The 13,147-nt window shown below is 31.7% G+C and overlaps 1 protein-coding gene across 1 annotated transcript; it reads right to left on the bottom strand.

Annotated features, from left to right (window-relative positions):
- Positions 1–23: 23 nt before the first annotated feature.
- On the bottom strand, positions 24–3,483 carry LOC102588470 (protein-lysine methyltransferase METTL21E). Its single transcript, XM_006348769.2, has 2 exons — positions 2,678–3,483; positions 24–389 (listed from the first exon to the last, which is right to left on the bottom strand). The coding sequence occupies exon 1, from the start codon at positions 3,382–3,384 to the stop codon at positions 2,710–2,712; it is 675 nt and encodes a 224-aa protein (XP_006348831.1). The 5' UTR covers positions 3,385–3,483; the 3' UTR covers positions 24–389; positions 2,678–2,709.
- Positions 3,484–13,147: the final 9,664 nt, after the last annotated feature.

Below are 13,147 nucleotides of genomic sequence, written 5' to 3' on the forward strand. Positions count from 1 at the left end.
CAAAGTTTAAGCAAATAACAAACTGAAGGCCCAAAATAGCACTCGGGAACAATTGTGTTGATATAGTGTATAAAACTGAGCTCTGGGACATGCATTTTCATCATAAATAGGTTATGCACAGGGTTGTCAAAGAGTGAAATATTACATAGTTGATGATTGTACTTGGTATCCTTTGGCATCAGGATATCGTTAAGCCTGCTATAACCATAGCTATCCAATTATTGTCGCAGCAGAATAGCCATATCTCAGAATACGTATATATATAGGTCTTCAACTAAAATGATATGCATGCAAACAGCTTCTCATGGTGAAGCCACTTAGCCAGCAGTGATGTGAGACGATCTTCCTGCCTGGTGTTCTGCAGTTGGACACTAGATAGACGATCCTTTCTGCAACAACACATATCAGACTTGTTAGATGGAGTGAGTACAATTTATCTTCTCTTTTTTCCCACCACCCCTAGAAGAATCAATAGTGTTCGTACTTATCCTTACTGGCTGATGGCAGAGGGCTCAACCACTTGAGCAAAGCTAAATTATCTGCAACGGCTTTTGACATGATTTCATTTTCCTAAGTTTTTCTATTGACCAAAATAGTTCTCATTTCTTATTTGAGTGATACCGTTTTCACTAAAAATAGAATGGTTTCTCACTTGTTCATAAAAAGGGTCAACCCGTTTTACCCAACCCATTTTTAGCCCACATGAATATGGGTGGGTTAGGATATGACCCATTTTCAACCTGCCCATTTGCCACCACTAACTGTGTGGGGATATATTTTACCAAGTGCAACTATTCAGTTGAACTGCCCTGATCTGTTAGGAGAGTAGGAAAGCTAGTTGCAAGGGAAAAAAACAGAGAAAACACAAAGGTGCGAACCTCATATACAAGGTAAGTGTACAGTCAATTGCCTTGTTGAGCACATGTATGCATCATGCAGGTAGGGCGATTCCCAAGCAATTTCCCTGGGCACATGTACCTTTTTGTACGGATTGGACGAAACTCTTTGGGTGGAGAATTAGGATACATCACTAACAATTAAGAGATTCAAGTGGAAGAAACCTCTCATATTAAAGGAGAAAGAAGCGTTAGAGAAACCTGCCAAAAAGGAAGGAACCATAAGAGATTCAAAAGGAAAACTACTAACGGCATAGTGTATTACTTCTTTTGATCGGTTCAAGAGAGGTACTAGTTTCAATGTGAAGGTGCAGGCGATGCTTTTGGAACTGAGATGGTGTAAGAATCACTCAATCAAGGATCTTTAAAGAAAAAGGATATATTGTACTCTCCAAAGCAGTAGAAGGAATGACGACTCCAAACTGGTGACCAAAAGATTAAACCAAAGAAATCAAGACCTCCCTAGTAGATATATAATCAGGTTCACCATTGTTACATTGTTACCTAGCAGATAATCAAGTAGCAAATTCAAGGTAAACCTATGGACATCAAGTTAGTTCTTGTCAAGTCTATGGTGACTGTGAGGAGCTCTGGCATAATACTACGGGCTATCCCCAACTTGGAAAAAAACAGTACCCATTCTCAGATATCAACTTTTAAAAAAATAGGAGAATAAAATGCATAACACCACAAATTTACATTGCAGAGTCTAAATAAATTCACCTCAAACTGTAATTGAGGACGTTAAGAACCACCTTCCCATCCTACATGTATATATCTATTGGATTCAAACATACATGTAGGGGTTCTAAACCCCACAAATGAAGATAGCTACTTTTTTTTGGGACTGCAACACAAGTTGGTCTTGTATCTACAGCAAGAAGGACCACATTTGACAAGGAACTAGGAAGAAGTAAACAGGACACAATAACAATTCTCTGAGTCTCTCACATTCTTAGTAAACAATATTAGTAAAGTTTTTATTTTCTGGTCTAGTAACTAACATCTCAGATATATATAATGGAATCATACTAGTTGGAAGTTATTTTCAATGCCAATGCAAACAGGCAAAACAGATATGATGAAATAAGAAGTTGCCAAATAAGGCACCATAAGAGTAGGTACAGTTGCAAAAAGGGGTCTTTTACAAAAATCTAACTTATCAGGGCAAGAACTCTGCCGCCAATCCTTAACAGGGGCAATCGTTTACAATGGAAAGTTGCAGAGGCTGCATTTATGACAAAGTATTCATACAATCGAACTCAACTAGCTCGGGATTGAGGTATAGTAGTAGTAGCAGCAGTAGCAGTTTATTTTGAGGGGTTTAAGCTGGACAAGTGATTGCTCTTGCACCAAGAACACCATCTCGTAAAGGAGTTCTTAGGAAAAATAGTTGAGACTTGAAAGTTGAAGCTGACACTTCATTAGCTTATTTAGAGACAAAAAGCTTAAATCCTTCAACCAATATTATTATTCTCCTCAATGCTTGTGGAAGATTGTACAATATATGTTACTCTTATAGAGAGAACAGTGCTCTTTTGTATCACTAGAAGTATGCGTATCTAGTACAAAGTTCGATTCCTCAACAACAACAAATTCCAAGCTAGTTGATGTCTACTATATGAATCTTCATTATCAATTCACTCCATCTCAACCATTTCATCACAATACTCAACGATTTCAACATCACTAAACATCTTAATTAACACAAAAGATCTCACGCCAATGCAGAATACGAAAAATAACACACATACAAAAAAGTCGAGCTTGTCAATAATCACCTGTTAAGATTACAAAGTTTCGAAGGAGTGTCCTATAGTTTCTTCTTCTTCCTGAAAATATAAACGTCAGTCTCCTCATAGGCGTACTCTGGATGTAAATGCTCGTGTGGAACCTTCTCGACATCAAACATCTCTCCACAAAGCTCCCAGAACTTCTCATGCGCCTCAGGAGATCTCAGCTGGTACCCCAACAAAACGACACCGTTTTCTCCCACCAAAGCATCCATAGCCGACAGCAACGGACCCACCGTCTCCTCCAAGTACACCACATCGGCGGCGATGACGACATCAAACGGCGGGCCGAGGGATTTTATCTGATCCTGATTGGACCAATTCAACTGCGCCGTCTTCAAACTCTTCTTCAAAACAGGCTTGTTTCGCTTAAGATTGTGTTTTAGGGCCGGCATAACCGGAGCAATATCAGTGATAACGACGTTGTTCAGACCTAATAAGAAAAGCCCCATGGCTGCTACTCCGCAGCCGGCTCCGAGCTCTACGCCGCGCTTGTTCTGAAAGTTAAGGATGTCAGAATAGGGATTTGGGGTGACGGCGCATGTTTGAGGATGCCACCGCTCGGCGAACTTGACGAGGACTAGTGAACAGGGCCATACGCTGGTGCCGACATGCATGGATCCATTGTCTTGATGGAAAGCTAGCTGAGAATCGAGGACTTTAAGATCGATCACCGGCGAGTCAGTGAACTTCATTATCTCTTCAGGGTCGATGACCGGCGACGGCGAGTCGGAACTTAATTGAAATGTGAGTGGGTTAATGGGCCAAACGATTAGAACATGCAAGGTCTAGTCCAGACAAAAGAATTTTGGGCCGCAACCCGAGTGTTGAATTTTGGGCTTACATAACCACTAATCTTTCGTAGAAAAATGCATATCTAAACATAACTTCAAATTTCAAATAATTACAGTTCAAATACTCAAATTTTTAGGTTTCCGGTTCAAAATCTATGACTAAGCAGGAGCTTAATATCTTCATGAATACGTAATAGTGTCTAAATTAAATCCATATTTAGTATTTAAATCACTAAAAAATCTTACTATTTCATTTGATTGACTACACAAAGTCACAAACTCTTATCTTATTAGTGAGGATTTTATTTCATAATTAAAACATTCTAATCCCACTCCTCATATTCCTTTTCCTTCCCCATGTATAATTAAAAATGTTTAAAGACTTCGCATAACATCTCATGTTATCGTTAGTGAAATGACTTAAAAGCTATAAACACCCCCTCCCCCCCCCACACACTCCCAAACCCCCATATATATATATATATATAATATTTTGTTTTAAATTACAAGTAAATATGATAAAATTAGCTCATGAAGACATGATCCACCCAATTAGCTCAATTTTGGGTGGGTAATTGATTTAGTCTATTGGCTTAGTCTATTTTGACCAATCAAGTAATCCAATTGACCCGTGAATCCTTTGACAATTTTTTTATTTGATATGTTGTGTATAGTAATAATAAAGGAAAAAAGTTTATCTCGTACTCAAAATCTTATAAAAGAGCAAAGAAAGAAATTGAAACTTAGTAAAAGTTGGACGGTTTGTATTATGACCCACTTTTTAATCCAATATTCATAACATATTAGCTCATTTTGACATGTACAAATTTAGTCCAGGACCGCCATTTATTAACTCAACTTATTTTGATCTGCACAAATTTAACTTAATCTGTCCTTTTAACTTAGTGATTACAAATTTTCAAATCTTTTAATTTTCTTAAAACTTTGTCCCTAATCAAACTAACGCCGCTTGAAATGAGAGGGTAGGAGTAGTATTTTGTCCACATCCCAATCATGCATGAAGCAAAATATCTTCGTTAGTTATAACATAAAACTTTGTTTATCCAATGTGCAAATAGGCCACAATTAGGTTAATTGTGCACTATAGGTTATTTTTAAAAAAAAAAGCCCATATCTTTTATTTTATTTCCTTTTTAAAGTGGCAAACAAAGTGGAATAAGGACCCTACTTTGAACATTTGAACCCCCTTTTTTGATCCTACAAACTAGCCTTTTTTCTCTTTTATTCTTCCTATCATCTATCTGTCAAGATTTATTTATCTTAAAATAATGGCATCCATTATTAGCTAGTGGAATTCCTGTTAAGGTGAACTAAAATCCTAATTAAGCAAATTAATATCATGTTTAAGATTGAAAGATTTCATTATCAAATTGAATGAATGTTGTCTTATTTATAAAAAGTGAATCATAGGATTACTAGGCAATGGATATATATATATAGGGACCATCCAATACACCTGGAGAAGGAAAAAAATAGAGAGAAAATTTGTGAGAGTGGATACTTTTAGCTAACTTTTGCTTTTCCAAAGAAATTTAATTACGGAAAAGATTCTTTACTTATTAGTCATGGGCACTCGATAGGGGTCTCAAATGGACGAGTTGGTCTGGAAAATTGAACAAGTCAAAATGTATTGAGTTATTAGAATTGAAGTAAAATAGAGATTACGTTAAAAATAAGTTATGTTGAGCAGATTAAGAATTAATCTAATATGAAATTATTTTGTGTCCAACTCATAAAATTTTGAGTGAATTGAGCTGATCATTAATTTTTGGGCCATATTTTACATTCCTAGCACTCACTTAAAGCATATTACCAATATATAAACCTTTTATGAGATATTGACATGTCATCCTAAAAAAAGAAAAAATATGAATTAGTTATGAAATTTATCGCTAATTTGTCACTAAATATTCATTAGTGTACATAGGTAAATAGTCTTTAGCATATAGTTGGTCGTTAATATGTTATTAAATAGGAATTTTTATTTTTTATATAACCACTCCTTCGCAGCTAGCTCTATTCTTTTGTTTCTTTAGTGATTCAAACTCGCATTTTTAGAATTGAAAATCGCAACACATCTCTAGTCCATCATTGAATAGGATTAGCAACGAAATCATTGCTTTTAGTTGTTGTTGTTGTATAGTACTAATTAATTACGATTTCTCGAGAAAATCCTATATATATCCCAAGTCTCTACGAAATTTACGTTACATCACATCACATCACATAAAAGAAATTACCAAAGAGCAATATTTAGCATCTTTGTTGCAAACTCTTATCTCTACCAAAAAGAAAAAAAAAAGTAGTTCAATAAAATTATTTGTGCCATAGAAAACCCTTTTGACAACTTTTTAGCCAATATGATTAAACAGTACACACAAAATCACATTCAAAATCAGACGTACGTGGGAGGAATTTTCATTATTGAAACTTTACACTCATATTTGTCACACTCAACTAATTATATATGACACCTACCTTATATTATATGCTTCAAACTATTGCATATTTGACCGGCAGCAATCAAGCATACATGGGAAGTTACAGTACATTTGATCGAGTGTCCAAAAATAATTATATCGACTAGTCAAATATACAAATAATAATATATATTATCTTGTATAACATATGTATATATACACATATCAATCAATTATTATTTTGATGAGCAACTATACAGTAGCTATCTCGACAAAAGAGAAATATTATTAGGTTTGCTAGTTGCCAATGTTTGAAGCAAAGTGACAATTCCATTATTGTATACAAGAAGACACTATAACGTATTCTAGTTTTAACAGATCTTGTCTCTCAATAATTCATTTTCATCTTTGAAAAAGTAAGTTTGAATTCTTCAATTTGTAGGTCTTCTTTATAATCATTGATAAATGGACTTACTATTAGTCATGGCATATGAACGTTTATAAAGTTATCTTACCTATGACATATGCATATAAAGCTAGCTCTGAAATAGATGAGGAATATTTATTACTCCCTCCGTCCCATTTTATGTGAGGTAATTTGACTCAGCACGGAGTTTAAGAAAGAAAGGAAAACTTTTAAAACTTGTGGTCCAAAATGAAAGATATAAATTTATGTGACTGTAAATCATTTCATTAAGGGTAAAATAGACATTTTATAGTTAAATTGTTACTTTATATAGAAATGTGTCATTCCTTTTGGGATTGACTAAAAATGAAAGTAAGTCGCATAAATTGGGACGGAAGGGTATTACAAGTTCAATCAGATAGAATGATGATTGGCTGGTGACAAATTAAAGGTGAAACAAATAAAAAAACATAAAATTTAATTAGACCCCTAAGATTTGTGAAGTGGCACTAAGGCCCTATGATAAAAGTCAAGGGATATTATGGCCATTTGCATCAATAGTAACAGTCCATATAGAGCTGTCAAAATGGGATTGAGTGCTCCGGGAGACTAGTTCTACCCAACCGGCCAAATAAATAGGATTGAGCGCGCTAAGAAGTTTTAGCTCGTTTTAAACTTGAAATTACTAAGCTCAGTCTCAATCAACCCTAGGCCACTCATGGTTCGGTTAAAGGCTAGGTCAAATTCTCTGACCCCGTTAAGACTATGCCAACCCTATTAATTCATTTGCAAGAGAATCGCCTAAATTATGAAAAGTGACATTTAATTCATTTATCAATAAGGTTTGTGGTGGAGTGATAAGTAATCTTTCATCCTTAACCTAGAGCTCTCGGGTTCAAGTCGTCTTGGGTACGGAGTCGCCTTTGTTAGGGAGCGCTTTATCCCCAATGTAAGACTTTCCGGCGCGAATCCAAATTTAATCGAGCTCTAATGTGAGTACCGGACACCAGATGAGAAACAAAAAAAAAGACATTTAATTCATTTAGTTTTAATGTAATGTATTAAGATATCTTAGCGTATTACGATACCACTTTCTCAAAACCTCAAGGAGTTAAGTGTCACTTTCCAAAACTTTAAATTAAAGTATAAGTGGATATTATCTACAAAAATAAAATATGAACCTTATTGTTGAATTTACTAGGTGGACCACTTTGATAGCTTTTGTTAAAAGAGGTCTTTTACATGATATTTATTTTCCTCTGGTCTCAAATATTAGTTGTTTTCAAAAATTTCATCTATTTCATAATATTCTTAATAAAAAAAATTCAATTATTATATTTTTTTTCTTTAAATCTATCTTTCATGTGTTAACTAATTGTGTTGTTTAAGGAAAAATAAATAAAACATATATAATTTAGACAAATACTTTCGCAATCACCTTAAAATAAATATTATATGTAATGGAAGTAATACCAATATTTTTATTTTTATTTGTCTTTTTTATTTTCTTTTGGGAGAGGAATGTGCCAAATAGCTAGAGGAAAGGATTTGACTAAAAAGTGAAATTACAATTATTTATTCAAAAAACAAAAGAAAAGAAATTACAATTATTACAGTGCATGCTCCAATTTCATATATTGCAAATTGTAAATTTGAAATTTTGTAAGTGGTGTATGTTCTCATCACCAGAAAACACTTTTAATTCTATACCAAAATAAAAAATAAAAAATAAAAGATAGTACTTTTAATTGATCTAAATATTTAATTTGTGTTTGATGAATGCATTGAATTAGACATAGATCGCGAAACGAAATTATACACTTTGTAGAGCCTATAAAGGTTAGTACAATTTAAAGGTCAAATTAAAGCGCCTAAGGGTGTAGCATTATAGCCTAGAGGTTAATGTGTAGCGGGATGAAAATCATGAAAGATCAGGAATCAAATATTTTTCCATAAAGTTACGAGACAGTAAATATTAGATAGATCGAAGTAAATCAAAGTCAAAAATTATTTTTGACAATAAAGTTCAAAATTTTAATAATAACAAATGTTACACAAAATATATGCATTATTATGTAAAGTCGTTACACATTTATTAAGAATTTTTCTAATTAATCATATGTTATGTTGACGATATATATAACTTAAACACCATAATTATTAATTAATATGCTAAAACAGAGGGCAACAAAATGTGGCCTGGATGGCTGAGTAGCAAACAGCATATTCAAACTTTATTTAATTAGCTTTGAAATAATTAACTGATAAAAGACCAAAAGAATATTCATCCACGTAGCTACTTTGCTTCATCAAGTCCCATAACTTCTTTTCCTTATTTAATTAGAGGTTTCATATTTGAGCTTATGGATATATATATATTTTGGTTAGGAACACTGCTTTTCATAAATGGTCTTGCAATGCGCTAATCTAGATAGTTTGTTTCAGAGGCGGAATTAGGTAGGATCAAGAAGTTCATTCGAATCATCCTCGAAAGAAATTACATTATTTATACATGATTAAAATTATTTTTTATGTTTATATGTAAATGTTGAATCCTTTTTGACTAATTTATGTGTTTACTTTTCATATTTTAGACCATCTTAGTAAATTTTTGGCTCCATCTACCGATATCGAACGCCGAATAAATAAATAAACATATATTTTTTTCATTAATGAAATCCCTTGAAATAAAAAGTGAAGGAAAATGAAGAAATTAGGATTATATTAAATATGGGGTTCTATAAAGGTTTATATTCTCCACCTTTTGATAAGTAAAAAACTTTTTGGGTTTCCCTAATAGCTAGATTCCTAGATCCAAATCTATTATTCTTTATTTATCTAACTAATATGTAGTTTTAAAGGTAAAATAAAGTTGAATCTTCTTTTTACCGGGGAAGTTTAGTAATTAATTATTTCTTTATAAATTTGCAAAATTATATATCATGTATTTATTTATTAATTGCTCACTTTTCAAATTTAATTGGTTCTTGTTTCAACTCTAAGAAAATAAGCAGGTTCAAATGGATGTGAGTAGGGTGATAAAGTAGCCTATAAAACATGATTTGTTCAATTTGTTTAAGTTTTAACAGGTTATTAATGGTCTGCATATTTACTAAAGTCAATCCATTTTTATCTATACAATTTAGTTTATCTAAAGATTAAGTTGATTTGGGTTTAATATATAGTCCAAATATTCGATCCGTGAAAAATATTATAAAAATATTTTTAGATTTTTTATTTATTTATTTGATATGTAATATATAATTATTAATAAATAAATAAAAATTAAGTAGTCAAACAAATTTTAAGAAAATAAATAACTTAATTAAAATAAGTGACACCAATTACGAATGAGCTTGAGTCGAGTCACAAAAAAAGTTATGATAAGCTAGTCGATTATTTTTAAGATCGAATTCCCGTTTTTTCTTATATAGTGGATTGGTCTTTTTACTTCTTTTTTTTCTACCGAATGAATTTCTTTTAAAAAAAATAATTAATTAGAATTTCTTATTTCGTCGTGGATCAGGTGCTATGCACGATACCTCTCAAACCCAACATGTGGTGGATTCTGGGAGACAAAATCAAAACGCAAATACTTTGAGATGCTCTTCCCCAATAAATCATTAACTCCTTGAATACAATGGAATTTCACATCCGACGTATCTTTCACTCTATATTTCCTCCCACAAATACATAAGGGTTGTCGCCGATATTCCTTCATTGAAAAATTTCATTGTGTAGCTTGGTAATTTTTTTTTTATGTATATATTATATGTTGACACCTCTTGACTTCTATGTGATTTTACTTCTTTTTATTTTAAGACTCATTAATCAAAATTTTGATTCCGTCATCGCGTGACACTCCCTTTTAGTTTTGAATTCACAACTTATAAAAAAAATTATATATATTTTTTAAAGTCTCACTATTTTCAAACTCATTTATTTGCATCAAAGTTGTGTAAGCAATTTGTCTTATTGTGTTGAACTAAATTACCAACAATAACGTAGCATCATATATATCCCTTTAACCAAAAAGAAATCTTGTGCCATATCTATTTGGATTTTCTTCATAGTTATGCTAAACGACATATATTCCATTCCTAATTCTCATCGATCATTGAAACCAAATATTTTTAAAAAATAGAGGAAAATCTCACATGAAATTTGACTGAGTTTTTGATTAAGAACATATAGACAAAGCTAATTCTTGAAATTAGGAAATACTTTAATTAATCTACCTAAGCTATAAAAAGGTAAAAATAACTAGATTTTCCTTCAATTTCAAAGTAAAAGACAAACAAAGAAACAAACATACCCTTGGTGACAACGTTTTACTTTTTCCCACACCCCTTCTCTTTCAAAAATCTCAATTTTATATACTACCACTATTATATACATATCAGCATTTTTAATTTGTTGTAACATATTATTTTGTTATTATTAATTTTATAACTAATCTCATGATTTTATGAATTTATCATCGAGCCTTTTTCTGAAATACCACTCAGATTGTTATGCCTTTCGTGAGGTCGAACACTTATTCAACAAGCAATTTTGCTACGTTAAAACTGTTATGATTCATGTAATTATTTTTCACCAGGAATTCAGTCGTCATCTTCCTTATCATCATGTCACCAACTTTCTTGACCTCTCGATAATAAGCAAACACTGTCAATACCTATTATCCAAGATTTTGAAATGATGGGTGCACTGTTACAAAAATGTTGATCTAATATATAAATTTGATTGGCTCGACATTTAGGTTTTTATTATTGAAAACCATTGAAATTTTATGTATATTTTAGTATTACATATATATTGAATTAATTAAAATGTGAAAAAGTGCTACCAATTACTAGTTAGAGAAGTGTTATCTAATTTTAGAAAGAAAAATAGAACAAGATAAATATAAAATTCAAATTTCTAACCTCACGTAGAGAGGTGCACTCAGTCATTATCGCATTATGTGATACTCCGAGTGTGGGTTCACACATCTATATTTCAATATTTTTTAAGAATATAACACTATTATATATGACCTCGGAAGGGAAGCATGGATTCACGTGAACCCGATGACATACGCCTATGCCTATTAACGATCATCCAGATTACCTAATTAATAGCATAAAATTAAATGGACTATCAATATATAACAACATTGTTCTATCTCAATACTTTTTGGGGTTTCTACAGTAAAATGTCATTGCAGAGAACATATAATATAACAATTAATTACACATCAAAAGAAACTTGGATGTTACATATAGTGAAATATTGTTATATATATAGGATGATTGTTATATAGAAGTGTAACTGTTGGCTATTATATCGTAACTCACTTTTTTTTACTTTTTATGATTTGAACTCACAAATTTAAAGTTGAACATGAAAAATGCTTATCGTTCGAGCGACCAAATAAGGAATCTAATTTTAGAGGGATAAAGAAGAGGAGTAATTAATTAGCTGGACCTCGAAAGTTGAAGCCTTTGAGAGGTGTGTGAGAATATTCCATAGGCAAGAAAGTTCAAGAACTAAATTCCAAAGATTAAATATTAAACAAAACATATAAAGTGAAAACATCATTAGATTATGATTAAGAGTTTAATTAAACAGGAAAAGTCAGCCCACAACCAGACGACTGCTCATACTTCTAAAAATTCACTGCTTTTGTCAGTTCTTTGTCTTTTTTAATTTTTTATTAACTTCTTCTAATTTTTATTATTATATTATATTTAACCCTAACCCTACTTACTAGTCATATACCAGTCAATGAAATTCTTTTTACATGACTAATTAGAAGGGTAATATTCAAACTTATTTTAACTACTAAAAAGGTATTTTGTTGATTCAAAATTGAACTTCTTTTATACATTTCCCAAAATGAATAATTCCTTTATCACAAATTATTCACAATTCATATGACGATGTATATAACTTAAAAATGTAACTATCAATAAATTCAAGTTTTATTGCATAATACTAATTAACGATACTAAGAAAAATACAATTAGTTACCTTAGCTTTAAGGTAATTACAAATAAATCACTATGATAAAATACTACTAAAAAAACAATACTATTATTTTACGAAAAAATGTTCATTTGATTATTTCCACAGATATTTTGATTGAATCATTGAAAAATATATATTAGAAAGCTTCCAATATTTCAATGAAATCTGTTTCCACCGTGTATTTTTCAGTGATCTAATTCGATAGATAAATTATACTGTAAAACAAAAATTTCTCATTGATCAGTAATGAAAAAAAAAACTTTGTTTCTAAAGTATTTGTACATTTTGAAAGCTGATGTAAGTAAAATCATTGAAAAGTTGCCCAAAAAAAAACAGAAGGAATATATGAATAAGGCTCTTCACATACAGTAATAATAATTGATACCAAAGTATTTGTGTCACCTTAACTTTGAGTAGAGTTGAGAATTTAGAGCTCATATTATTATTTTTTGTGTCAGAAATAGAATACCACAATATTACAAATATTCCTTTAAGGAAAAAATGAATAAAGACATATATACTTTAATTCACATCCATAAAAAAGAAAAAGCCATAAAGTTTTTGCCTTTATTTAAACTCATCTAACATTCAACAAAAATCATCCAACAATCAAACTACTACTAGATATATCCAGTTTGAACTTATTCTTTGAAAAGAAAAGAAAAGAGCAGAAATTAAATGGATTGACTCAATTTCCTTAGTATTCGATCCAGTGGCGAAGGGGAAATTCGTTAGGAGAGAAGACCAGGATTCCCTTGGTCCTTCTAAGGACCAGCAGCATACCTGGATTTACCGTCCATCCAGA

This window comes from Solanum tuberosum, unplaced genomic scaffold (genome assembly GCF_000226075.1).
Source record: "Solanum tuberosum cultivar DM 1-3 516 R44 unplaced genomic scaffold, SolTub_3.0 scf00102, whole genome shotgun sequence".
Lineage (NCBI taxonomy): Eukaryota > Viridiplantae > Streptophyta > Magnoliopsida > Solanales > Solanaceae > Solanum > Solanum tuberosum.

What these genes read in the sequence shown, in the direction of transcription:
- LOC102588470 (XM_006348769.2), bottom strand. Translation starts at nt 3,384, where the DNA reads ATGAAGTTCACTGACTCGCCGGTGATCGATCTTAAAGTCCTCGATTCT.